Source organism: Mustela erminea, chromosome 1 (genome assembly GCF_009829155.1).
Source record: "Mustela erminea isolate mMusErm1 chromosome 1, mMusErm1.Pri, whole genome shotgun sequence".
Taxonomy (NCBI): domain Eukaryota; kingdom Metazoa; phylum Chordata; class Mammalia; order Carnivora; family Mustelidae; genus Mustela; species Mustela erminea.
In genome coordinates this window covers 4,477,625-4,504,118 of record NC_045614.1, presented here as the reverse complement: position 1 = coordinate 4,504,118, position 26,494 = coordinate 4,477,625, and the positions used below count along the sequence as shown (strand labels likewise).

General features: G+C 49.2%; 1 protein-coding gene across 1 annotated transcript; it reads right to left on the bottom strand.

Annotated features, from left to right (window-relative positions):
- Positions 1 to 224: 224 nt before the first annotated feature.
- On the bottom strand, positions 225 to 5,586 carry CLPP (caseinolytic mitochondrial matrix peptidase proteolytic subunit). The gene is made up of 6 exons (XM_032308138.1): positions 5,349 to 5,586; positions 5,177 to 5,248; positions 4,565 to 4,661; positions 3,538 to 3,725; positions 2,481 to 2,586; positions 225 to 590 (listed from the first exon to the last, which is right to left on the bottom strand). Exons 1-6 carry the CDS (start codon positions 5,532 to 5,534, stop codon positions 418 to 420), a joined length of 822 nt encoding a protein of 273 aa, XP_032164029.1. The 5' UTR covers positions 5,535 to 5,586; the 3' UTR covers positions 225 to 417.
- Between the last annotated feature and the right edge of the window lie 20,908 nt (positions 5,587 to 26,494).

The following is a 26,494-nucleotide window of genomic DNA, read 5'->3' as shown; positions in this document are numbered from 1 at the left end:
CCACAAGAGTAAGTTCTTTGAAGACAGGGAATTTTGTTTGCTTCAGGATATGTCGTGGCCTCTAGAATAGTGCCTGAAATATCCTTTTTGCTCAGCAGGGTTTGCTGCAGTTAGGGGGCTTGGAAGGTCAGAGCCTCAGGGCTGGGGTGAAGGCAGACGAGGCATCGTGCAGGGCACAGATGTGCGTGCCGTGGGGCAGGCAGGGAAGGTGACACAGACAGGGCTCAAAGACTACAAAGATTTAATTGAAAATCACAGTGTCTCATTCAAGATACCTGCCCTGAGGGGCAGCCCCAAACCCAGAGTTCCTCCTGGGACCCTTCCAGGCTCAGCAGCGAGGGGTGGGCAGGGCTGCAGCTCCAGCTTCTGACTGGCGCCTGGCCTCCCCCGACTCCTCTGGAGGGTGAGGTCTGGCTCTCAGATGCTGGCAGGGGCGGGCTCTGCTGTCGTAGCCGCCCCCACAGGCTCCTTCTGCACCAGCTCGGGCTCATCCTCACCGTCCTGGGGAGGGTGGACCAGAACCTTGTCCAAGATGCCAAACTCCTGGGCCTCCATGGGGCTCATGTAGCGGTCCCTCTCCATGGCCGACTCTGCCAGGGGAAGCAAGAGGCGGGGGGGGGGGGGGTGGGTGTTTAAAGCTGGAGACCTGGGGCCAGGTCCAGGGGCCCTGTTCTGTCCCTTCTTCGCCGGGTGACCTTGCCTTTCCCCTCTTGGTACCTCAGTTTCCCCATTGGTAAAATACCCATTCCATTTTTCTTTTTTTACTGGTTCCTGATGTCTAACACACATCCAGATGCAAGTGGACAGTGCCAGTTTCAGTGTGAATTTCACATACCCACGTGGCCAGCACCCAGACTGAGACCGGGTCCAGCCCCAGGTCCCCAGCTGCCCCTGGGGGGAGCCTCCTTCCGGTCACTGACTCCTCTGGCCCAACAGTAACCGCTAGCCTAATGGTGGCGTGTCGGCAGAGATAAGCATGCTGCTTTTTGTTTTTAAATATGTGGAATCAGAGTATTTCCTCCTTTTTCCTACTCGGCACTCTGTGTCCGAGATTCAGCCCAGCTGCCACGTGTCGCCATGGCTGGGTCTCTGTCGTTGCCTTGTGGGACTCCACAGCGTAAATTAAGCAAGAATGCACTCGCTGTGCTGCTGCTGGGCATGGGGGTGTCTCCCGGCGTGGGGCTCCCGCACACAGGCAGTCAGGACGACAGTCGGCACGCCCACCCGCAGCTTTGGTGGACAGAAGCACCCACATCTGCGTGCATGCGGAGTAGGGGAACCGGGGCGTCTGGAGCCTTCTGAGCCCGAGCAGGGGTGTCAGACGGCTTTCCTCTTCGCTCCTGCCCGCCGCGGGTGAGTGTTCCAGTTCCACTTCCGGTCCCAGTTCCAGTGCTCACTGGTGCCGGGTGCCGGGTTCTGGACGTTAGCTCTTCCGGCGGATTAAAATGGTATCTCCCTGGGGCCTTAACTGGCCTTTCCGTCGACTAATGATGTTCTTTTGTAAGAAACAGATGCGCAAGGGGTGCCTGGGTGGCACAGTCGGTTAAGCGTCCGACTCTTGGTTTCAGCTCCCGTCGTGATCTCAGGGTCGTGGGATGGAGACCCTGTGTCGGGCTCCACGGTCAGTGTGGAGTCGCTCCCTCTCCTTCTGCCCCTCCCCCCATGTACTCTCGAAAATAAATAAATTGGGGCGCCGGGGTGGCTCAGTTGTTAAGTGGCTGCCTTTGGCTCTGGTCATGATCCGGGCTCCTGGGATCGAACCCTGCATCAGGCTCCCTGCTCAGCTGAGAACCTGCTTCTCCCTCTCCCTCTGCCTATAGCTCTGCCTACCTGTGCTCTCTCTGTGAAATAAATAAATAAATAAATAAAGCTTTAAAAAAAAAAAAAGATAAAAGAAATCTTAAAATATATATATGTTACATCTGTATGTGTATATATATATGGGCAATTTTACTTATTTATTTAATTTTGAGTCATCTCCATGCCCAACATGGGGCTTGAACTCCTGACCCTGAGACCAGCAGTCGCGTCTCTCCCGACTGAGCCAGCCAGGTGCCCCTAATGATGTCATTTTAAAATATCGTCACTAAAGATGATGAGTATCTTTTCTTATATTTCTTGGCAATCTAGAAAATTCTTTATTGAGGACAGTGTTCAAACCTTTGACCCGTTTTAAGTGAGTTTTTATGAAGATTCTGCAAACTGGTCTTTTGAAAGTGCTTAGGACAGGGGATTTCCATTGGGGGTTGGGTGAATCCAGGGGCAGCTTTGGTCGTCACAAATGGAAGGTGCTGCTGGCATCCCGTGGGTGGTGGCCGGGGACATGGCTCCACGTCCCACAGCGGCCAGGACAGAGGATGGTCCAGCCCTGAGGGTCAGCGGTGCCAGGGTCGAGAGGCCCTGGCTTGGCCCAAGGCCTGCCACACGTGTGCATGTTGGTTAAAATAAAGGAGGGTGGGGGCGCGGGGGGGGGCACTCACCAATCACCTGCAGACTCTGTTTGGTGTGCTTGGCGTAGATGCCGTAGAGCTGCTTCTTCAGTTTCATGATCTCCTCTGCCTGGATGGCGATGTCTGTGGCTTGGCCCTGAGGGTACGAAGGAGAAGGTCACAGTAAGCATCAGCCACTCGCAGGGAGGCCGGAGAGGGCATTCAGACGGGTGAAGTGGGGCTTTTCGAGGCCCACACACCCTGGAGCATCTTTGCTCCTACCAGGAAGGCTTCCTGTATTTTTTTTTTTTTAAAGATTTTATTTATTCCTTTTAGAGAGAGAGAGATGGGGTGGGGGCAGAGGGAGACGGAGAAGCAGACTCCCCACTGAGCGGGGAGCCCCATGCGATGTGGGGCTCGATCCCGCAACCCCGAGACTGTGACCTGAGCCAAAATCAAGAGTCAGATGCGTAGCTGTCGGAGGCACCCTGGTGCCGGAAAGCTTCCGGTATTAACTGTATTTTCTGCATGTGGAGCCTCGCCCCTCCCAGGGCAAGCGGATTCCGGGAGCCAGCGGACAGCTCCAGCTCTGCCATGAGTTTTCACAGGCAAACTAGCTGATCCCAAATGTGCCCCCCTCCTCCACAGGGCACCCATACTCAGGGCCACTGTCCCCTGCCCTCAGCCCCCAGGGCCTGGGCCAGACAATGAAGCCATCCCCTATCCCCCCGGAGCCTGCTGAGATAATTCAGACTAGCCCGTCCTGAGCTCTGTGGGCCCTGCCTCACTGTTCCTTCCTGCAGAAACCACAGTAAAATCCCTATCCACCCCCCACCCCTGCTCTGTGCCTCCTGAGTGACGCTGGTGCTTCCCATGTGGGCAAACGTGACGGGGCAAGCCCCCCGCCCACCCCGCCCCGGGAACTGTGAGTAACAAATGGTCTTTCCAGTGGCTGTCCTTTCCCGATCCGCTGGCCTCACCATACCTGAAATCATTCTGAAACCTACACTTGCCAACACTGACACTCACCCGTGACTTCCACCCAGTTGGTCCTTCTGTCCAGATGCCACCCCCATCCCAAAGCAGCCTGCGTGGGCCCGGCACTCACCCGGGCACCCCCGGAGGGCTGGTGGATCATGATGCGGGAGTTGGGGAGCGAGTGGCGCATGCCCGGGGTGCCGGCAGCCAGAAGCAAGGAGCCCATGCTGGCGGCCTGGCCCACACACCACGTGCAGATGGGGTTCAGGATGTACTGCATCGTGTCGTAGATGGCCAGGCCCGACGTCACCATGCCACCTGTGGGCGGGGCGGAGTGAGCAGCAGGAGTGAGGGGCTGCGCCGGCTCCTCGCCCCCAGCCTTCCCCCAGTGCGGCCCCTGGCCTTGGGGGGGGGGGGCTTGTGTAGAGGCAGCCCTTTAAAGCCCGGGTCACAAACATGAATACTTCCGAGGGCAGGGAGGCGACAGCAACGGGTGACACGAACTGAATGGGGAGAGGAGAGCATGTGCTCCAGAGCGAGCTGACCCTTACCGCCCTTGTAACCGGGCCCCTGGGGGACCAGATCTGTCAGAGTTGCAAGGGAAGGTGGAAAGCAGGGAGCGTGGTGGCCGAGAGGGACGCTCTGGAGTCAGCGTGTCCTGGCAGTGTGGTCTGGGTGACCTTGGGCAAGTTACCCAGCCTGCCAAACAGTGGCTCCTTGCAGACGGGGGGAACCGGACCAACCACGGGCCACCGCCACGAGGACCAGATGAGTTCAATGCCTATGAAACGCTTCAAGTACAGGGCACAGCGGGCGCTCGGTCGAGATGAGCTCTTCTCTTTTGGGAGGGGGTTGGTGCTGGTGGTGGCAGCTACTAATTTTAAAATATGCCGACCACACGGTCAGGCTGGTAAGATGTTACATGTGTGATCAGAGGCAGGCTCGGCTGCCAGTTTGGGAACCTAGACTTAAAAGCAAGGACCAGGCAACTTTTGGAGGTTTCGAGACAGTTTTGGGATTCTGAAGGAAGCTCAGCACCCTTTCTTCCTCCAGAGGGAGAATGTTCCTGATGGAAGTGGGGTGGGGGGCGTCTGCCCCGAGTCACCTGGAGTGACCCAGGAAGCGGCCCTGGCCCCCGGGGGGATGGCTCTGCTCACCAGGACTGTTGATGTACATGTGGATGGGCTTCTTGTTGCTCTCGGACTGCAGGAACAGCAGCTGCGCAATAACCAGGCTGGCGACGCTGTCGTCAATCTGCAAGGAAGCCGGGAGGGTGGGTGGGCCCAGCTGGAGGGCAAGGAGCAGGCTAACCCCGGCAACTGTGAGGTGGCTGGGGATGAAGTCAGCGAACAGGGATGGGTGTCAGAGCCCAAGGGAGACGGCTGGGGAGGACTCAGCACCAGGGAGGGGAGATGGTGACGGGTGGTAGGGCCCCAGGGGGCTGGAGCACAGGAAGTGGGGGGAGTCAGTGGGCTCAGGAGGGTCAGATGGGGGGATGGGGATCAGAGCCAGGAATGGGGAGGAGGGTCACTGGTGAGGGAGGGAGTCAGAAATCAGGTAGGGAAAAGCAGAGGCTGAAGAAGGGCTGGAGGTGGGGGATGGGGCCAGAAGAGGGGGTTGAAGGCTCATGTGCCCAAGAAGTGGGGTGTCAGACTGGGACCAAGGCGGAACCTTGGTGGGAGAGGTCAGGAGGTCAAGGGGGTTCGCGGAGGAGGAGGGGCGCATAGGGTCTGGGCAGGCGCAGAGGACAATCCCGGCAGGGCACTCACTGGACCCATGACACACACGATACGCTCCCGCAACAGCCGCGAGTAGATGTCATAGGCGCGCTCGCCGCGACCCTGTGGGAGAAAGATGGCGGTGGGGGTCAGAGGCCGGCAGTGCCCGCGGCCCGGAGACCCCCGACTCCCACGCCGGGTCGAGTTCCCGCGGCCGCTGTACCGTCTGCTCCACCACGATGGGAATGAGCGGGAGAGCCCGGGCCGCCGTCGCGTGCAGGCTCCGCTGCAGGGCCAGGCCGGTCTTGGGCGTCCGCCGCGGGGAGAACCGGGCGGCGAGGCGAGGCCCCAGCACGGGGAACCTACCTGCCGCCACCCGGGCCCCCCCAACCAATATTCCGGGCCACATCCCGCCGCAGTCCGTCCCGGCTTCCGTCCGATGGCGGAACTACAACTCCCGGCGTGCGTTGCGTCTAGGGCGCATGCTCACGGGCCGCCCACGTCCGGGGAGCGGGACCGGCATGCTTAGGGGCGGGGCGAGGGTGGAGCGGAGCCTGAAGGGAACCGAGGCGGAGGACCCTTAATGAGCCCAGTTCTAGTGCCCTTCCCAATGAATTAGTTATTCCTTAACGTAAAGATTAGCCTTAGGGGCGCCTAGCTGGCTGAGTCGGTGGAGCATGCGACTGCATCTGGAGGTCTTGAGTTCAAGCACCACGTTGGGCTAAAGCTTACTTTTAAAAAAATGTTAATAATAAATAAATGAAAATAATTTCCTTTGTGCCCACTGGGGCCCCGGCCTAGCCAAGCTTCCAGCTCGGTGGGGCTAACTCCTACCGAGACCTTCCATTTATCTATGGACCCCAGGCTGTGGGAGCCCAAGGATGGGTGTTGCAGACTCTGCCTGGGAGAGATTTGTGTGGAAAGGTTTCCAAGGTGGAGTATTGGAGCTGGGTTTTGAAGGATGGATAGGAGTTTGTTAGGTGGGGAAAGACATTCCTGGCAGAAGAATGGGCAAAGGGATGGAAATAGGAAGGCTCCTGTTAAGTTTTGAGACCTCTCTTTCCCCCCAAATCAGCTCAAATGCCTCCTCCTCCTCCTCCTCCTCCTTCTTCTTCTTCTTCTTCTTCTTCTTTTTAGGGTTTTATTTATTTATTTGACAGAGAGATCACAAGCAGGCAGAGAGAGGCAGGCAGAGAGGAGGGGGGAAGCAGCCTCCCTGCTGAGCAGAGAGCCCAATGCGGGGCTCGATCCCAGGATCCTGAGATCATGACCTGAGCTGAAGGCAGAGGCTTAACCCACTGAGCCACCCAGGCACCCCCAAATGCCACCTTCTTACAGGGGTCCTCAGAGCCTAGAACAAGGGGTGATAAGGGAGGAAGGTTAAGAGCTTAAAGCTTTAGAGGCAGCTGCCCCACCTGCCAGGTTGGCTCAACTCAGGAAGTGCTGTGTGATCTTAGGCACATTGTTTAACCCCCTCTGAGCCTGAAGTTTCTCATCTGGGAGATAGCAATGATCGCACCAATCTCACAGGGATGGATTTAAAGAGACCTGCTGCGGAAGCGCATACTGAAGTCCTCCGAGTTCAAATTTGAGCCCCATTACTTACTAGCCATGTGCCTCTGAGCCTCCATTTTCCATCTGCAAATAGGGAGATTGATAACATACACCCTGGGAGGCCCCTGGGTGACTCAGTGGGTTAAGCCTCTGCTTTCGGCTCCAGTCATGATCTCAGGGTCCTGGGATGGAGCCCCGCATCGGGCTCTCTGCTCAGCAGGGAGCCTGCTTACCCCCCCCCCCCCCGCCTCCCTCTCTCTGCCTGCTTGTGATCTCTCTGTCAAATAAATAAATAAAGTCTTTAAAAAAAAAAAACCCACACACCCTAGGGCCACTATAATGCCCTTGGAATGGGGCCTGGAACATAGTAAATGCTCAGTTTGCATTCACTATTGATGGGTTTTAATTACTGATTGTGTTACCCAGGAACCATGGCCGTCCAAGAAGTCCTCCCTTAAGAGGGTCCTTTTGAGGTGGGTTTTGACAGATAGATAGGAGTTCACCAGGCAGACAGAGCCTAAATGCTGGACCCTAGCATTGATGCTGGGTGCCCTAGATAAGGGTAGTTTTAGCACCCTCTGTGTTCACAGTGGATTCCAGCCTGATGGAGAGAGAGAACAGGACACGGACACTTATGCCATATGGAATCAGGGCAGGACTGAGAAAAAGACCTGGAAGTAGAAGAGCTTGGAGGAGGCACCCCTGAAAGAAGGCCTAGATCTAGGCATCACTGACAGGGGTTGGGGGTCGGGGGGGAGCCAGTGTTTGGGCCCGGGGCGTGGCATTCCCCAGTGGGGACTGTGGACGTAGGTGGGCAGCATGGGCTGTCCCAGTTTCTGCTGTGAGTCAGGTGGGTGGCCCTGCCTGGCCGGTTCCTCTAGGTCCCGAGCTCCCGCCCTGCCCTGGGGAGAAGGGTGGGCCGTCAGCTGCTGTAGCCCCCGCAGTCCCTCCCCCAACACCCCCACGCCCCCTGACCTCACTGCTTCCCTTTGTTTCACCTGCTCTACCTGTCCAGATTTCAGCTACTTTTCCCCTCCTCCGGGGCGTGGCGTAACAGCCCCTGCGTATTCCAGCTTCTCTCTGGGTCCCGCAGTTACTTCTCCCTTTAGCAACCAGAGAAAGCTCACCATACCCCTCCCCTGCCGAAAGCCTTCCACTGGGCTCCCTGTCACCCACGCTGGCCTCCTCCGTCACCTGCCTCCACCCTCCCTTCCCCACTTGGCTCCAGCGGTGACACGGGCCAGCTTTCCGTGCCTCAAACAGACCAAGCCCCGTCCAGGCACCTGGGCTTTGCTCGCGTCCTCTTCCTGAATCTAGCTCCTTCCCAACACATCAGTCTCCCCTCAGACGTCATCTCTTTGGAGAAGCCTTCCCTGATTCGCCTTGCTGATACCCCAGGTCCACTCTGGAACCCCTGCCTTCTTTAAATGACTGTCCATTGTGACATCAATTCATTCTGTCTTCTTTATCCCCTGTGGAATGGGAGCTCCTGGAAGCCGGAGGTCGGAATCAGTTCTGTGGTCCTCAGGACAGCTTTCGTCCAACCTTTTAGATTAGGACTCACAAGGAGAGAGACATATAGTGTCTGAGGACACAAAAATACAAACGTTTCATGAAGTATTTATCCTGACTTTGGGTAGTGCCTTCTGATGTTTGCTATTCTAGTTTTTTCCTCTTCTGTTCCATTTACAGTGGGGTTTCTCCACCTTAGGACCACGGGCATTCTATGATGGGTAATTTGTTGTTTGGGGAAGGCCACCCTGGTCCCCCACTAGATGACAGTATCAGTCCCCATCACAACAGTCAAAGATGTCTCATTGCGGAGTCTCCTTCTGGTGGGGGGCGGGGGCAGGGAGAACCGCTCGCTGCTGAAAACCACTGATTTAAATCAAAGTGGTGGGGCACCTGGCTGGCTCGGCGGGTTAAGCATCCAACTCTTGGTTTTGGCTCAGGTCACAATGTCAGGTTTGTGAGACTGAGCCCCGTGCTGGGCTCCTAAGTCTGCTTTCCTCTCTCTCTCTTCCTCCGCAACCCCCTCTCAAATAAATAAATAATTCTTTTTTTTTTTTTTTAAAGATTTTATTTATTTAATTTGACAGACAGAGATCACAAGTAGGCAGACAGGCAGGCAGAGAGAGAGGAGGAAGCAGGCTCCCTGCAGAGCAGAGAGCCCGATGCGGGACTTGATCCCAGAACCCTGAGATCATGACCTGAGCCGAAGGCAGCAGCTTAACCCACTGAGCCACCCAGGTGCTCCAATAAATAATTCTTAAAAAGAAATAAAGTGGATAGTGACCTGAAATGGAAAAAATTTGGGGGCGCCTGGGTGGCTCAGTTGGTTAAGCATCTGCATGCGGCTCAGGTCATGATCCCAGGGTCCTGGGATCGAGTCCCTCACGGGGTTCCCTGCTCAGTGGGCAGTCGGCTTCTCCCTCTTCCCCTCGCCCTGCTCATGCTCTCTTTCTCTCTCAAAAATAAATTTTTAAAAATCTTTAAAAATTGCCAAGTATTGGTATTATGGAATATGACTGGTTTTTACATTTTTTAAAAGATTTTATTTATTTTTTTGACACAGAGAGGGAGAGCACAAGCAGGGGAAGCAGCAGGCAGAGGGAGAGGGAGAAGCGGGCTCCTGACTGAGCCCAATGTGGGACTTGATCCCAGGACTCTGGGATCATGACTGAGCTGAAGGCAAAGGCTTAACTGATTGAACCACCCAGGCGTCCCTTACTGATGTTTCCTGATTGCCTATTCTGATTAGGTGTGATGTGACAGAGGCTAACCCCAAAGTGTCAATGACTTAGATAAGATAAGAATGTCTTTCTCTCCAAGTAACAGTCTGGAGGTTGGCACCCAGGGTGGGCAGGCTGGCTCTCTACCATGAAGTCTCCAGAGACCTTCTCCTTCTGGCTCATACCTTAGCCATTTCCAGGGTCTCCGGAATCCAAAATGGGAATTCACCTGGTGCATTTCCCTTCCAAGAAGCTGGCTGGGGGTAGAGAGGGAAGACGAGCCAAAGGGTGCATGCCAGCCAGTCTTGCAGGAAGGCTGCTCTGCTTTTTTGGGCCACATAACATTCCATGACGTATCTATGTATGTATAGAGATAGTATACATGTATACGTTAAATATATGTATATGTATTTAATCAGTTCTTTGTTGATGGATGTCTTCATTGTGATGAAATTTTTTTCTCTTATCCGATTTGTATTTTTTTAAGATTTTATTTATTTATTTGAGAGAGAGAGAAGGAGAGCAAGCACGAGCAGGGGAGAAGGGCAAAGGGAGAGGGAGAAGCAGGCTTCCTGTTGAGCAGGGAGCCCAAGGTGGGGCTGGATCCCAGGACCCTAGGAGTATGACTTGAGCCGAAGGCAGATGCTTAACTGACTGAGCCACCCAGGCACTCCCAGATTTGTCTTTTAAGGAGATTCCCTGCCTTGGAGAGCCCTTGGCCTCAGTTCTGTACCCTTATCTTTATCCACACCCCCTTGATAATCTCCTCTGGACCCTTGGCCTTCAATACCTGCGTATCTGATGCTTCCCAGGTTGGCGTCTCCCACCAAGATATCTCCCCGAAGCGCCAGACCTCCCCCACTCTCTTATCCCCTGGGATGTCTAATTAGATAGCAGAATGAACATGTTTGAGAGGAATTACTGATCTTCTCTCCCACACCAAAGCATTGCTCTGTCCATCTTTCATTTGCTCATACTAAAAAAAAAAAAAAAAAAAAAAAAAAAAATCTCAACTTGGAGTCATGCTTTATTTTTCCTTCTTTGTGGCACCTAATTATGTTGGCTAATCCAGCAGGCTCAACCCTGCAAGTTTACCCAGAGCTCAGCATCTTCTACCACTCACCAGTGCAGGCTGCCTCCCTGACTTGAGCCACCATTGCCTCTTGCCTAGACAGTTGGAGTCACCCTTTCCCATTTATTCCAGCTTCCACCCCTTCTCCTCTGTAAACTATTCTCCCTGTAGTGGCCAGAAGAATCCTTTTAAAACTTACATGAGCTCATGTCATCCTTCTTAGAACCCTCCTGTGTCTCCCTGGCACACTCAGCTCAAAGTCCTAATAATAGTCCACAGAATGATAGATGCCCTCTCCTGCTCCATGCCTGTCTGGCTTCACCTCCTCCTTCTCTCCACCTTGCTCACTCCACTGTAGCCACACCAGTCTCCTCACTCTTCCTTCCTTTTTTTTTTTTTTTTTTTTAGATTTTAAAAATTTATTTGTTTGACAGAGATCACAAGTAGGCGGGGCAGGCAGAGAGAGGGGAGGAAGCAGGCTCCCCACTGAGCAGAGAGCCCGATGTGGGGCTCGATCCTAGGACCCTGGGATCATGACCTGAGCCGAGGGCAGAAGCCTTAACCCACTAAGCCACCCAAGTGCCCCTCCTCACTCTCCCTTTAACTCATCAGACACATACTAGCCTCAGGGCCTTTGCACTGGCTGTGCCCTCTGCCTGAAATGCTCTTCTCTCACATATCCCCATGGCTCCCTCCTCATCTCCATGAAGTCCATGCTTACTGTCATCTTCTGATACCCCTATTTAGAACTGAAGCTCACCCTCATCTCCCAGCGCACCTTATCCCTTTTCTCTGCTTCCTTTTTCTTGATACGTAATTTATTAGCATAGCCCTTCCCTACTCAGAGTATGCTTCGTGGACCAGCAGAAGCAGCAGCAGCATCACCTGGATCTTATTAAAAATGCAGACTCTTAGGGGTGCCTGGCTGGCTCAGCTGGTAGAGCATGAAATTCTTGATCTCAGGATTGTAAGTTTGAACAGTGTTTGGCACGTAGTAGGTTCCTGGTAAACATTTATTGAATTAATGTCCAATTGTCTGAATGAATGTCGCATGGGTAGAGAATAGGTTGCATGAGGCAATGATGCAGGCAAATGAGCCAGTCAGGGTTGTTGGTTGAAAGCAATAGAAACTATCTTAAGCAGAGAGAAAATCTTATAGATACAAGCATGGGTGGCAGTCTGGAATATCCACTTGGAAAAAAATAGACAGACGGTTCCAGAGACTGAGGATTAGGGACCCTTTTTCTTGAAGGTCACAGCTGCCTCTGGACAGCACTGCCACCATGGTGGACACAGCTACAGGCAATGAACTTCCCACTCCCAAAGAAATGATTACATGTTGGAAAGTAAAACAAACAAGCAAACAAACCAATGAGATAAAAAGATATGGCACGTGTCTTCCAAAAAAGGAGACCAGTGATAGGGTAAATGTAGTCATTCAGAAGAGAAATGTGGTGGCAGCTTGTGGGAGACAGAGTGTAGAGGAAATGGACTTGTGAAGTGAGTAGGAGGTAGAGGAGACATAGCTTGCAGATGGCAGAATAGATTGTTTTCTAAAAGTCATGCTTCTCCTTTGTAGCAGTTACCCACATAACAAACTACCTCATAATTTAGGGGCATAAAACAATAACAATAGCGTTAAACGTTATCCATATGCCGTTTCCGTGGGTCAGGAACCTAGGGGAGCTGAGCTAGGTGTTGTGACTTGGGGTCTTTCATAAAGATGGAGTCAAACGTCAGCCAGAGTTGTCGTCCTATCCAAAGACTTCACTAGGGTTGAAAGATCTGCTTCCGAGATTGTTCACACGGCCAGCAAGTTGGGTCCTGGACAAGCTGGGTGTCCAGCAGTTGTCAGGAAGCTTCAGTTCTTCCCCATGTGGACCTCTTGATTAACGGAGTGTCCTAACAATATGGCTGCTGGCTTCCTTCCTGAGCAAATGACCCAAGAGAGCAAAGTGGAAGCTATAATAGCTTATACAGTCCAGCTTTGGCAGTCACACATTGTCACTTCCACATTATTCTAATGGTCACACATGATTCAGTGCGGGGCAGGGGACTCTGCAAGGGCATGATACCAAGAGGTGAGCATCATTGGAGGGTGGTCATCACACCCTTCTACTCAGGGACTACATTTCCCAGTATTCGTTGCATCTGAGGAGCCATATGGTGAGTTTTCCTTAATGGATTCTGCAAGAAGATGATATAGGACACTTCTAAGCCAAGGAGCTTAAGAAACAGGTGTGACTTCACTCTCATCCTGCTTCCACTGGCCCTTGCAGCTGAATGCAGTGGCCTGATTAGGGTGGTGGGACCATAGAAGGAGCCTAGGAAGGGAACTACCTGCCGGCTAAGAACACTCCCTTTGGGTTTGGATGAGTGAACAGCAAACTTGCATCATATTTGAGTCATTAAACATTTTAAGATTTATACGTTGCTGCAACTAGTATTACCTAACTAATTCAGGAATGGTTGCCTGTGAATGACTGAATTCAATTTTATTGTTGAATAAGGATCATAGCTTCTGGCTGGAGCCATTGGGTGCATAAAGATGCCTTTTACTGAGATGGAGACTTAGGTTTGGGAGAAGATAGTGACCCAGTTTAGGACAAGGTTTCTCTACTTTGGCACTACTGACATTTGGCGTTGGAGAGTTCTATGTTGTCTGGGGTCACCCTGGGCATGGTAGCACAGTAGTTCAGTAGCATCCCTGACTTCTATCCATTAGGTGCCAGTAGTGTCCCCCAATCATGTCAGCTAAGAATGTCTCTAGACATTGCCCGGTGTCCCCATTTGAGAGCCTGTGGATTATGATCTGATAAGTTTGGGCAGCCTATCCATATCCAAGTGGAGATTTCCAGGAAGCTGATGATTCTGTAATTCTGGCACCCAGGGAGCAAGGAGGAGCTGAGATCTTCCCTGCCCACCCCTACCCCAGGAAAGGGGTGAAGTGAGAGGAGACCAAAGAGGGCCTGCCTGTCAGAGAAGTAGGAGAGGAGTGGGGAGGGGGGCAGACACAGGTCCATGGGAGACAATGGATCTAGCAGAAGAGCAAGGCTGGCAGGGGCAACAGGCTGTTGAGATCTGCCATCAGTTTCAGAAGTGTCAAATGCTTTGGCGAGCCATGTTAGTGGAGAGGGGAGTCATTTAAATGGGGTGTCAGGGCGCCTGGGTGGCTCAGTGGGTTGAGCCGCTGCCTTCGGCTCAGGTCATGATCTCGGGGTCCTGGGATCGAGTCCCGCATCGGGCTCTCTGCTCGGCGGGGGGCCTGCTTCCCTCTCTCTCTCTCTCTCTGCCTGCCTCTCTGTCTACTTGTGATCTCCCTCTGTCAAATAAATAAAAATAAAATCTTTAAAAAAAAAAATAAATGGGGTGTCAGCAATAATAATAATGTAATTCATTTTTATTGACATGAAAAGAGTTCTGTGGTATAATTTTAGAAAAATTATTAGAGTACACTCAGTGAAGTTCATGCATCTTAACTGTAGAGCACAATTATTTTTTTTATATGGATGTACACCCACGTAACCATCACCCTGTTCAAGATCCAGAAAGTTCCTTCATGCCCCTTCTCAGTAGGTATAGCCTGGATACTCCAAGATACCACCATTTTTATTCCCTTGATGTAATATCTAAAGGGGAAAACAAGCAGATAATTAGGTAATGTAGACCTCATAATTGAAAGACCACAACTCTGTGCACCCCGTTTTTCTCTCTTGTCCTTCCCTGTCCTTCTTGTTTTAAAGCCCACTCTATTGAAGTATAATGTTTGTATAATAAAATATGTCATTTTCAGTGTACAGTTTGATGAGTTTTGACAAAACCCTGTAACAACTGCAACAGTCAAGATAGAAAATGTTTCCCTTGCCTGGGTGGCTCAGTGGGTTAAAGCCTCTGCCTTTGGCTCAGGTCGATCTCAGGGTCCTGGGATCGAGTCCATCATTAGGCTCTCTGCTCGGCAGGGAGCCTGCTTCCTCCTCTCTCTCTGCCTGCCTCTCTGCCTGCTTGTGATCGCTCTCTTTCAAATAAATAAAATCTTCAAGAAAAACAAAAGATAGAAAACGTTTCCATGACCACCCCCCCAGCCAAATGTCCATTGGGTCCCTTTGCAATCAACTTCCCCTCCCATCTCATCTCCAATTATTGGTCTAATTTTCTGTCACTCTAGATTAGATTTCCCTGAAGTAGAATTTCATAAAATGGAATAGTATATTGTCTTTGGTGACTGGCTTCTTTCATTCCCCATAATGTTTTGAAATTCACCGTGCTATTGTGTATATGCGTCGATTCATTACTTTTCATTGTACGGATGTGCTAGATGTACTAGAATTTGTCCATTCACCAGATGATGAACATTTGGGTTGTTTCCAGCTTGGGTTATTGTAAGTAAAGTTGCTCTGAACATTTGTGTACAAGGCTTTGTGCAAGCATATATTTTTGCTTCTCTTGGGTAAGTATCAAGTGGAATGGCTGCATCATGTAGAAGGGTTTAACTTTTAGGAAAACTGCCAATCATTTTTCAAAGTGGTTCCACCATTTTACACACCCACCAGAGATGTATGAGAGTTCCAGATGTATGTAGAGTTCCTCTACATCACCTTCCAGAGATAGGTTGTTGTTTTAAAATCTTAGTTCATCCAATGGGTGTGTAATGGCATATCCTTGTGGTTTTAATGCTCACTTCCCCGGATGACTAATGATTTTAGGCATCTTCTCCTCTGCCTTTTGGCCAACTCTGTGTCTTCTTTTGTGAAGTGTCTGTTGTGAGCCCTTTGTCATTTGTCTTATTATCGAGTTGCAAGAGCTCTTTGTGTATTTTGGCAATAAGCCCTTTGTAAGATTAAGTATTCCAAATATCTTCTTCCAGTTAATTTTAGTAGTCCTCCTCAAATCTTGAAATGTTTCAATTGTGCCCTCGGGAAATCACAATTATTCCTAAGGAAAGTTCCCTGTACTCCCAACCTCTTGACAAAACACACTCTTTACCTTCTGCCCAACAGAAGCTTGGCGCTCCCCCAAGGACTGTGTTTGTTTTCTCTCCCAGCTCCTCACTCCCATGTGCCTCTTGGGGTGAGGTAGGCACCCTTCCTCCATCGTGGTTTCTACCTCTTCTCTGACATTCTGCACCTTTCAGTCTTGGTCACCAAACAATACCCACAGCTTGTTTATCTTGTTTGTTTATCTATTAGCCTCTGGTGACGTCCTCTCATCTCTTTTCAGTTGTGTGTCCTGGTTTAATTTTCCTTTCTCAAATACTTCACTGGGTATAATTCTTGGTGATTTCAGTATCCACATAGATCAGGGTTTCCCAGCCTCAGTACTGTTGACACTCTGGGGTCAGACCATTCTCAGTCATGGGGTCTGCCTGTGCACTGTAGGATACTGAGCAGTATCTCTGGTCTCCATCCACTCCCCAATACCACCACCAAGTTGGGACAACCAAAAATGTCTCCAGAGATGGCCAAGTGTCCATTGGAGGCAGAATCGCCCTTGTTTGAGAACCACTGAGCTTGATGGTCCTTCCAGTTCCTTCCACTCTTCTTTCCCTGCCAACTTGTCCTCCACTCTATCTCGGCCTCCACCTCTCATGGTCTTATTTTAGACTTTGTCATTTCCAAAAATGGCATCATTTCCCATGTTCTCAAGCACCCTACTCATCAACCCACACTTCTTTTCTTTCTAGCTCATTCCATTTGGTACTCCAATCCAAACAATCCTTTGGCTCTGCCAGGATTTATAATCCATGAGCCCCACCCTCCCCCTTTCCCTTGTGCCCTCACTCGATTGACATGGGCTGTCATTACAATCACTCCTTGACGTATGTCCTCAACTTCCTCATCTGCCTCTTCCCTCATCACATTTAGGTGGTCGGACAGCCAGATTAAAACCAGGCCCCCATCTACTCCTCACCCATACCTGGGAAGCCTCATATGCAGCCATATTGAATGGCCTCCCTTGAGATTTTTGACCAACGATCTGCTGCCCAGTGACCCTGCTCTGTGCCCCGGTCCATTCACTCATCCACTCTCCCATATGGTAATGTCTCATCTTGCTTTCTCCCCTCCAACCTTCCCCTTCCTCCTCTCAGTTCTTGACCTTGCCTCCTATCTTCTGTACAAACAAAGCCACAGAAGGTTCACTTCCATAGGACTTAGGTCGTCAACATTGCCTTCTTTCTTGTTACGATGACGGAGCTGTCCAGGCTCCTAGCCAAGGCCAACTCTCTACCTACATCCTGGATTCCATTCCACTCAAGGTCATCGCTCTAAATAAGTCTCTGCTTTCTATTACTACATCAGATGTTCCCTCTCTCCTTGATTATTCCCATCTTAAAAAAAAATACAGACCTGTGATCCCACAGTACCCTCCAGTTATTACCCATTTCTCTACTCTCCTTTACAGAAAAAAAAAATCCTTCTAAGAGTTGAATCTTTTCTTGGTTTCCACTCCTTCACTTTTCATTATCTCTTGGACCCACTCACAACTCCACTGAGACACCAGCTGTCAAGGTCACTAATGGTTTCCAGATGGCCACATTCAATGACCAATTTCAATAGCCAAATCAGAGGTCACACAAGGGAAATTAGAAAATACTTTGAGAAGAAAAAAAAAAGACATAACATCAAAACATATGAAATGCAATTAAAGCAGTGCTTCGAGGGAAATTTATAGCTAGAAAGGTCTATAGTAAAAAAGAAGAAAGATCTCAAATCAGGGACCAAAAGTTACAACAAATTCAATGGTCAATCATCAGTTCATTGTGTTGTTAGTCCTGTTAGCAGTTTTTGACACAATTTATCACTCCATCTTTTTTTAAAATTATAGTAAAATATAACCAACTAAGCCACCCAGGCACCCCATCTGTCCCAGTCTTTGTACCTCATCTTCCTTAAAAGGAAAATTAGCAAGTGTCAGTGAGGTGTTAAAGACATGTCTCTGAAAAACTGAGCCTTTCTCCAGAGCGTAGTCAGAAGAATCCAACAATTGGGGCGCCTGGGTGTCTCAGTTGGTTAAGTGTCTGCCTTCAGCTTGGGTCATGATCTCAGGGTCCTGGGATCAAGTCCCACATCGGGCTCCTTGCTCAACCCAAACTGGGAAAGCCCTGAGCAGAAGGGGGTGAGTTATTCACCCTACTGGGAGCATTTTGCCCTGCTCCGTGCTCGGGGCAGTGCTATCTCTCACCCCACCGAGTCAGTTTCAAGATGGAAAAACAAAATCCACAAAAGTTTCCCAGAGCTGCCAAAGTACCACAGACCTGGGGGCTTAAACAACAGAACTTTATGGTTTCCCAGTTCTGGAGGCTGGAAGTCTGAGATCAAAGTGTTGGCAGGGCCCTGCTCCCTCCGGGACCTGTAGGGGAGAATTCTTCCTTGCTTGTCCCAGCTTCCGGTGGTTTTCTGGCCATCTTTGGTCTTGCTTGGCTTGTAGCCCATCCCTTTCATCCTGTGTCTGCACATGGCATGCTCCCTGTGCCTCTTCACACTGTCTTCCCTCTGTGTGTGTTTTTGTCCAAATTTCCTCTTTTCTAAGGATACCAGTCCAATGGATAACAGCCCATCCTAATGACTTCATTTTAAGTTAATCACCTCTGTAAAGACCTTGTCTCCAAATAAGGTCACATTCTGAGGTCCTAGGAAGTTACTACTTTCATATACCTTTTTTTGGGGCGTGGGGAGGGGAACATAATTCGATTCCTAACTTAGGCTTTAGCAATGGGGCTTTCCTCCCTCCCTTCGACCACAGGGATCTTGGCTGTGATGTTGGAGAGAAATTTTAAATTTCAGGGCTAGATTTACAAGCTGAAATCCTTTGAACCTTAAAATCTGGCAGAAATCCCAGTTGGCAATATGTCTCCCAAACTGTCACTGTTCTCCTACAGGTGAATAATAGGAATACAGCAAAAGGTTAGCTTTGGAATAACCATTGGGGGTTATTGGATCTCAGAAGTGGAGACAATGACTCTATTCTTGGAGGGATGGATGGAGTAGGGGGTTTGGTTAAGGGAAAACTTCCAAAGTGGGATTGTCAGATTGAAAAAATAAAAATACAGGATGCCCATTTAAATTTGAATTTGACATGTACAAGGAATACTTTTTCAGTGGTTCAATCAATCCCATGCAATATTTAAGACACACTTATGCTAAAAATTATTCATTGTTTATCTTATCTGAAATTCAAATTTAATCGGGTGTCCTGTATTTTACCTGTAAATGCTTCTGCACATAATTAAAAGAGTTAAGTCACATTAGAAAGCCATTCTGATAGATTTCTTGAAGGCACTTGGGGATGTGGCTGAAGCAGAAACAGTTCACAGACAGGGCTCTGGGAATGGCTCCTAATGGGGCTTAATGATATCTTTCCTTTGTTGTTCTGTAGTATTGGGAGGAAACCAGGAAGGAAGCACACTGACCCCAGTAAAAACCTCTGTGCAACTCTCTAGATGCAACCTTTCCCCCAATCCTCCCACCGAAATGACTCTATTCTGGAGTTGGTGTTCACCATTCCTTTGCTTTTTTTTTTTTTTTTAAACATTTTTTTGTTAATCACATATGCATGTCTCCCTAAACCTAAGGCAAGATTAAAAATAGTTACTGGATCTTAACCCTTTAGCTTCTGGGTTGTGAAGATGTCTATAGCGTCATGGGGACAAAATCATGGTGGTCGGGGAGTGCACTGGAGTGAGGGGGGCTTGAAGCAGCAGCTAGGTACCAGCCAATATTGCCATATTTTATGATACACTCATATATGTTCGATGAGCAGCCCCATCCTAAATATTATTTGTTTCATGTATCCTGAACTTTTGTCATTTTATAAATAGATGTACTGTTTCGTGACTTTTTCTTTTTCTTTTTTCTTTTTTTTTTTTTTTTTTTTGGTCCAGTATCATCTTGTTGAGAGTCATTCGTGTCAATGCATGTCCCTGTTGGTTTATTTGTGTGTATTCCATTGAATGAAAATACCGTCATTTACTTATCGAATCTGCAATTCGTGAGTACTCAGGGTAATTCCAGGGTTTTGCTAGGACTAGTAAGGCTACTCTGAATAGTTGTGCCTGACTCCTGAGTCTATGTGTGATGGTTTTCCAGGAGGACATAAACCCAGGAAGGAAATTCCCAATCGCAGGACATGTTCATTTGTGACTTTGGTGAACGTGGCGGAGGCAGCCTGCTCTGTCACAAAGATTCAGGCTCCCTTTCCATTGAGTAGAATTTTCGTTTTTGTTTTAAGATTTTTATTTATTTGCCAGAGAAAGAGAAAGAGCAAGCCAGGGGGAGAGCAAAAGGAGAGGGAGAAACAGAATCCTTGCTAAGCAGGGCGCCCCACGCAGGGCCCAATCCAAGGACCCTGGGATCATGACCCAATCCAAAGTCAGACCCTCAATCAACTGAGCCACCCAGGTGCCCCTCCATAGGGTAGAACTGTAACAGAGGAGCAACTGCAAAAGACTACATTTCCCAGCTCCCCTTGCACCGTGATCATGTGGACTCATTTTGACCAATAGAAAGTCTGCTGAAGTAAGGCAAGCCCTTCTGGGCTGAGGGGGTGAAGAATCCAGTGTGTCTTCCATGCCTTTCCTACTGGGGTCGCTCTGAAAAGTTCGGTTGGGGGTGGAGATCCCATGTTGAAAATGGAAGCCTCACAAAATGGGAGGAGCCTGGGCCACCCGACGGACAACCTTCCAGGATAGATACACACTCGCAGTGAATTTTGCTTATGTGAGAAATAAACTTTTAAGGCATTTTCTTAGTCTAGCAATTGACCTATCCTGCTCAGTACTACACTAGACAATGTCAAATTGTTTTCAGGGTGATTGACCATCCCACCTTTCTACCAGTCAGGGATGAGAGTTTCCTTGCTCCCCATCCTCACCAATACTTTTAATTAGCCAACTTTTTTTTTTTTTGAAATATGTCAATGCCAACAGAAAAGCCACAAGAATATAGTGAACTGCCATAGACCTTTCACCCAAATACACCAATCACTTCCCTTTTGCCATATTTTTCTCTCCCCTCCTTCCCTCACCAACCCCCACCCCCAGTTTCCACAGAACTATTTCGAGGCAAGTTGTGAACAACATGTCCCCTCATTCCTAAGTATCTAAGGATGTATCTCCCAACAACTGGGACGTTCTCTTGCATAACTCCATGTCGTTTATCAGTTCCAGAAATCTTATTCTGGTAGAACGCTCTTATAATATACGTTCATATTCACATTTCAGCTGTGGCTCAATCATGTCCTACACCGCCTGGGGCATTTTCAGATTTTAAACTTTGTCCAACTGAATCCGTCACCATGATTTACCTAAACATTGTTTTCAAATAAACTCACTTTTCAAAAATGTGAATCCACACATTTATTTCAAAAGGACAGTTTTACAGTGCTCCCCGCAAATGGCAAGCTAGGAAAGTAGATAAACAGCAATTATAGAAACTTATGCTAAGATGGGTCTGTCCCCTCTCTGGATTGTGGTGGTGGTTTTGAAGGTGTATGCGTGTGTCAAGATGTATTGAATTATATATTTTAAATTTTTTTATTTGATAGAGATCACAAGTAGGCAGAGAGACAGGCAGAAAGAGAGAGAGGAGGAAGCAGGCTCCCCACTGAGCAGAGAGCCCGATGTGGGGCTCGATCCCTGGACCGTGAGATCATGACCCGAGCTGAAGGCAGAGGTTTTAACCCACTGAGCCATCCAGAAGCCCCTGAGTTATACATTTTAAACACATGTAGTTTATTGTATGTCAACTACACCTCAATAAAGCTGTCTTAAAAAGCAATGCAGACAAGCCAAAAGGTGAAATTCTAGCCTAGAAGGGGGGACCAGGAGCAGATACAGGCTCTGAAGTCACCGTAGCACCCAGTGGAGCCTTTCTCATTGACCAAAACCGCCAGAAAGAGAAATCAAGAGACTTCAACTTTCTCACAATGGGATCCAATGTTATTTAACACCATAAAAAGGTTCCCACCCTTTGGGAAACAGTGTCCCCTCCTTGTGTGTGACTCTGGGGCAGGTCACTTGAACCTCTGTGAGCCTCTGTTTTCTCCTCTGGAAGATGACCCTGTGAGGTAAGGTTGGGGGGAGGGGGTATCTTGGTGATTAAGGGCACCACACCAAAGAGGCAGCTTTAGCTCCACGCCATGGAGCTCCTGTGGTATCTGGGACGGTGAAATGAGATTGCATTCACACAGTGCTTGGTGCTGCCAAAAAACATAATTATTAGCCCAGTACCATCCAGTGGAAATCTTGTGTGAGCTACATATGTAACATAACTTTCTCTAGTAGCCACATTTTGGAAGTAAACAGGATCTACTGACATGAATTCTAATAATATCCTGTATTTAACCCCATATCCAAAATCCTGTTGTTTCAACACATGGCACTGGCCCCATTTCAAGTGCTTAGTAGCCACCATGTGGTCAGAGGCTACCATATTGGATAGAGAAGCATTAGACTTGATTAGTATTTGTTGCCTGAAGATTAAACCTTCAGACACGCTCACCATAGCACTATTATTATTTTTAAAAGATTTATTTATCCATTTTAGAGAAAGAGAGACCGCGCACACAAGCAAGGGGAGGGGCAAAAGGAGAAGGAAAGAATTCCAAACAGGCTCCGACTCCCTACTGAGCACAGAGCCTGATGCGGGGTTTGATCCCATGATCCTGAGATCACAACCTGAGCCAAAACCAAGAGTTGGACGCTCAACTAACTGAGCCTCCCAGGTGTGCCCCTTACCGTAGCATTATTTATAAAAGAAAAAGAAAAGAATACAACTTTCCAACATAGGAGACTATCTCAGGTATGACGATGCATCCGTTCATGCTATGGGATATTCTACAGCCATTAAAATGGTACTGTAACACCCGTTGTGATGGCTCATTTTACGTGTTGATTTAACTGATGCTCAGGTACCTGGTAAAACATTTTTCTCGTGTGTCTGCAAGAGTGTTTCTGGAAGAGATTAGCATTTGAATCAGTGGAATGACTAAAGAAGATTGTTCCAACGCAGATGGTTTCATCCAGGCCACTGTGGACCCAAATAGAACAAAAAGGTGGATAGAGTAAGGGGGAATTTTCTCTGTGTTGGAGAGAGCTCCTCCCCCGCCCCCCTTGGATATTGGCGCTCCTGGTTCTCCCGTCTTCAGACTGAGACTCGAACTTCCACCATCAGGTCCTGCTTCTCAGGCCTCTGACTTGTGCTGAATTATATCACTGGGTTATATTATTTTTTCTGGTTTTGTAGCTTGTAGATGGTAGATCATGGGGCTTCTTGGCCTCCATAATCAGGTGGGCCAATTCCTATAATAAATCTGGTGATAGACGATAGATAGATCAATCAGGGTTCTTCCCGATTAATACACCCGTGTTCATAGTAGCCCTATTCATAATAGCCAAAAGGTAAAAACAGCCCCAATGTTCATTGTAAACAAGATATGGTCTATTCATACAATAGAATATTATTCAGCCTTAAAAAGGAAGGATGTCGGGGCACCTGGGTGGCTCAGTGGATAAAGCCGCTGCCTTCGGCTCAGGTCATGATCTCAGGGTCCTGGGATCGAGTCCTGCATCGGGCTCTCTGCTCAGCGGGGAGCCTGCTTCCTCCTCTCTCTCTCTCTGCCTGCCTCTCTGCCTACTTGTGAGCTCTCTCTGTCAAATAAAAAAAAAAAAAAAAAAAAGGAAGGATGTCTGACACCCGCTACAACATGGATGGACCTTGAAAACTGTGCTCCCTAGAATCATCCAGAAGGACAGATAGTAGACGGTGGGAGCCAGGGTCTGTGGGGAGGGGATGGGGAGTTAGTGTTTAATGGGAGACAGATGGGAGATGGAAAAGCTCTAGAGATGGATGGTGGGGATGGTTGCACCTAGTGTGAGTGTGCTTAGGCCACTCAACTGTACACTTACACGTGGCTAAGATGGTAAGTTTTATGTTATATGTGCTTTACTATAGTTAAGAATAAAAAATAAAATTTAAAAGAATTATAGTGAAGAGTGCTTTGAAATATGGAAGGATATTAATGACACTCTAAGGGAAAAAAATAGGCAACAAACAGTACACCCAAATCTTTGTAAAAAAATAATATAAATGGTTTTTAATTTTTTAAAAAGATTTTGTTTATTTATTTGACAGACAGAGATCACTAGTAGGCAGAGAGGCAGGCAGAGAGAGAGAGGGAAGCAGGGTCCCCGCTGAGCAGAGAGCCTGATGCAGGGCTCGATCCCGTGACCCCGGGATCACGACCTGAGCTGAAGGCAGAGGCTTTATCCCACTGAGCCACCCAGGTGCCCCCATAAATGATTTTTTAAAAGATTTTATTTATTTACTTGAGAGAGAGCACAGAGGGAGAGGGAGAGGCAGACTCCCCCCTGAGCAAAGGGCCCAGCACAGGGCTGGATCCCAGGACCCTGAGATCATGACCTGAACCAAAGGCAGGTGCTTAACCAACAGAACCCCCCAGGTGCCCCTATACATGATTTTTTAAGCTGAAAACATGTCACTATTAACAATAGTTATGTCTGGGCGGTTAAGATTATCAGTGAGTTTTCTACGATGCACGTGTGTTATTTGATGCTCATGATAATACAGATAAGGACAAAAATCAGCCTCTTTCCTACTGAGGCTCATGGCGGGGGCGAGAGGAGAGAACAGAGCTGAGTAGATTCAGTAGTGGCTCCGCAGCTGAGTATCGTGGCGGGGCGGGGATGTCTAATGGTCTTCGTGACTGGTCACGTGGACCAGGTGGTCGCTGGTCAGTGGACAGACCCCAGCTTCAAACCTGGAGAGGGTGTTGAGGGGAGAGAGAGGAAGAAGAATAAGAAAGAGCCCCTAAGTTAGAAGAGGGCATGAGACCTTTGTCTGGAGAAGTGGAGTAGTCAGCGCACACTGGCAGCCTCCTGGCCACCCCCAGGGGCGTCTGCCTGTCCCTACAAGCCCATGGAAGCTCCGTCTTGGTACTGACCCAGGGTGGGACGCTCATGTCCACCAGAGACAGAGTTCCAGCCTCACCATCTCCACACTGCCCCTATCCCTACTCCCAGTTCCATCCCTAGCTCCTCCAACTCCATTCTGCCATAAGACCCATCTTCAGTCCCACTCCTAACCTCATTCCCAATCCTCACCCAGTCTCCAGCCCCTTCCCAACCTCCTCTTTACTTCAGCTCCCTCTCCACTTCCAGTCTCCAACTTCGCTACCCCCAGACCCTCCTCCTCCCCCCTGGGGTGCTAAGTAGAGTAATGATTCCTCCCAAATATCCCCGTCTTTGTTACTGAATCTTGGGGGTATGTTCCCTGCAAAGAGGCTTCGCAGTTGTGATTGACTGAAGGATCTGGAGAAGGGGGAGTGATCCTGGATTGTTCTGGTGGGGCCCAGTGTCATCTCAGGGTCTTTAGGACAGGGTCACTAGCAGAGAGAAGGAAATATGATGACGGAATTCAAAGGGGAGCAACGTGCATGGAAATGGAGGAAGGGGCTCAAACCAGGGAATGCAGGAAGCTTCTAGAAGCTGGAAAAGGAATGGATTCTCCCCCTAGAGCCTCCAAGAGGAACTAGCCCTATGGATACTTGGATTGTTGCCTCAGAAGACTCATTTTGAACTCCTGATCTCTGGAACTGTAGGGTAATGTATGTGTGTTGTTTTAAGCTACTATTTGTCTTAATTTATAAGCAGCCCCGGGAGCTCACCCACCCTGTCCCCCAGGCTCTGGCCCTTTGCACACCCTCCCTTGACTCCTTCTCTCCTCCTAGCCGAGGGAGAAGCCACACACTTGCCCTGTTGTCCTGTTTCCCTAGTCAGCTCTGTGCAGGCTGATGTCCCAAACTCTTCAGGCTGGGCTGGGTGTGGGCACCCGTCACCACCTTGCTTCCTGATGCTAACTAAGCCTTTCACTGAGGTCCCGGAGAGCCATATCCCAACAGTTGTGCCCTGCCCTGGATTTGAGCATGGCAGGAGGTCAGAGACCATGTGCTCCACCCCCTCACGGACTCAGGCTCCCTGCTTTCAGCTGGGCTGGGAGAGGCTGGGTGGGTCTTTGCTGACCTGGCCCAGCTGAGGAGGGGATAGGGAGGCCTAGGCCATGGCTAAATGGTGGGGTTTCAGCTGTTCTGGGGAAGTCGAGACCCACTTGGACAGCGTCTTTAATTCGGGCTCTGGGAACTTCTCACCCCCATACCTGGCATCTTTCCCATCTCCCCAAAGGATCTCAAAGGTAGCTCCGGGGCACCTGGCAGGGAATGAGCATGGAAGCTTTGACACCTTGTGGGTAATAATAACCATAATAATAGTAGCAACGATGATATTTGTGTCTGGACGAAGCACAAATATTTGACCTTCACAGACCACCTTCAAGATTTTCATATTATCCACCTTCTGCCTAAGCTCTATTTATATTTTGTCAAATAAAACCCTTTAAAAAACCCTAAATCAATCACTTTTTAAAAACTGTGGAAAATTATACGTAACATAAAACTGATCATCTTAACCATTTTTGAATGTACAGCTGTGGCGTGAAGCACTTTCACATAATCCTGCCACCACCCCCACCTTCCGTCTCCAGAACTTTCCATGTCCCCAAACAGAGACTGTCCCCATGAAACACGGAATCCCCATCCCCTGCCCCAGCCCCGGCTCCCACCAGCGCCTCTCTGTCTATGTGGACGGGACTCCTCTGGGGACCTCTTGGGAGTGGGGTCTTGCAGGATGTGTCCTTCTAGGTCTGGCTTCTCTCACTGAGCCCAGTGTCCTCAAGGTCCCTCCACGTTGTAGCAGGATTCCTTCCCTTGTGAGGCTGAATCATATTGCATTGTATTGCTATACCACATTTTGTCAATCCATTCATCCACCGGTGAAAAGCCTAAATCAATTACTCAAAAAGAAACACAACACTTTTATCTGGGATAATTATACACTCACAAGAAATTGCAGGAATTCCACAGGTCCCCTGTACATTTAACTCAGTTTTTTCCCCAATGGTGCATCTTATATAGTTATACAGTTCCCAAAACAGGACATTTACC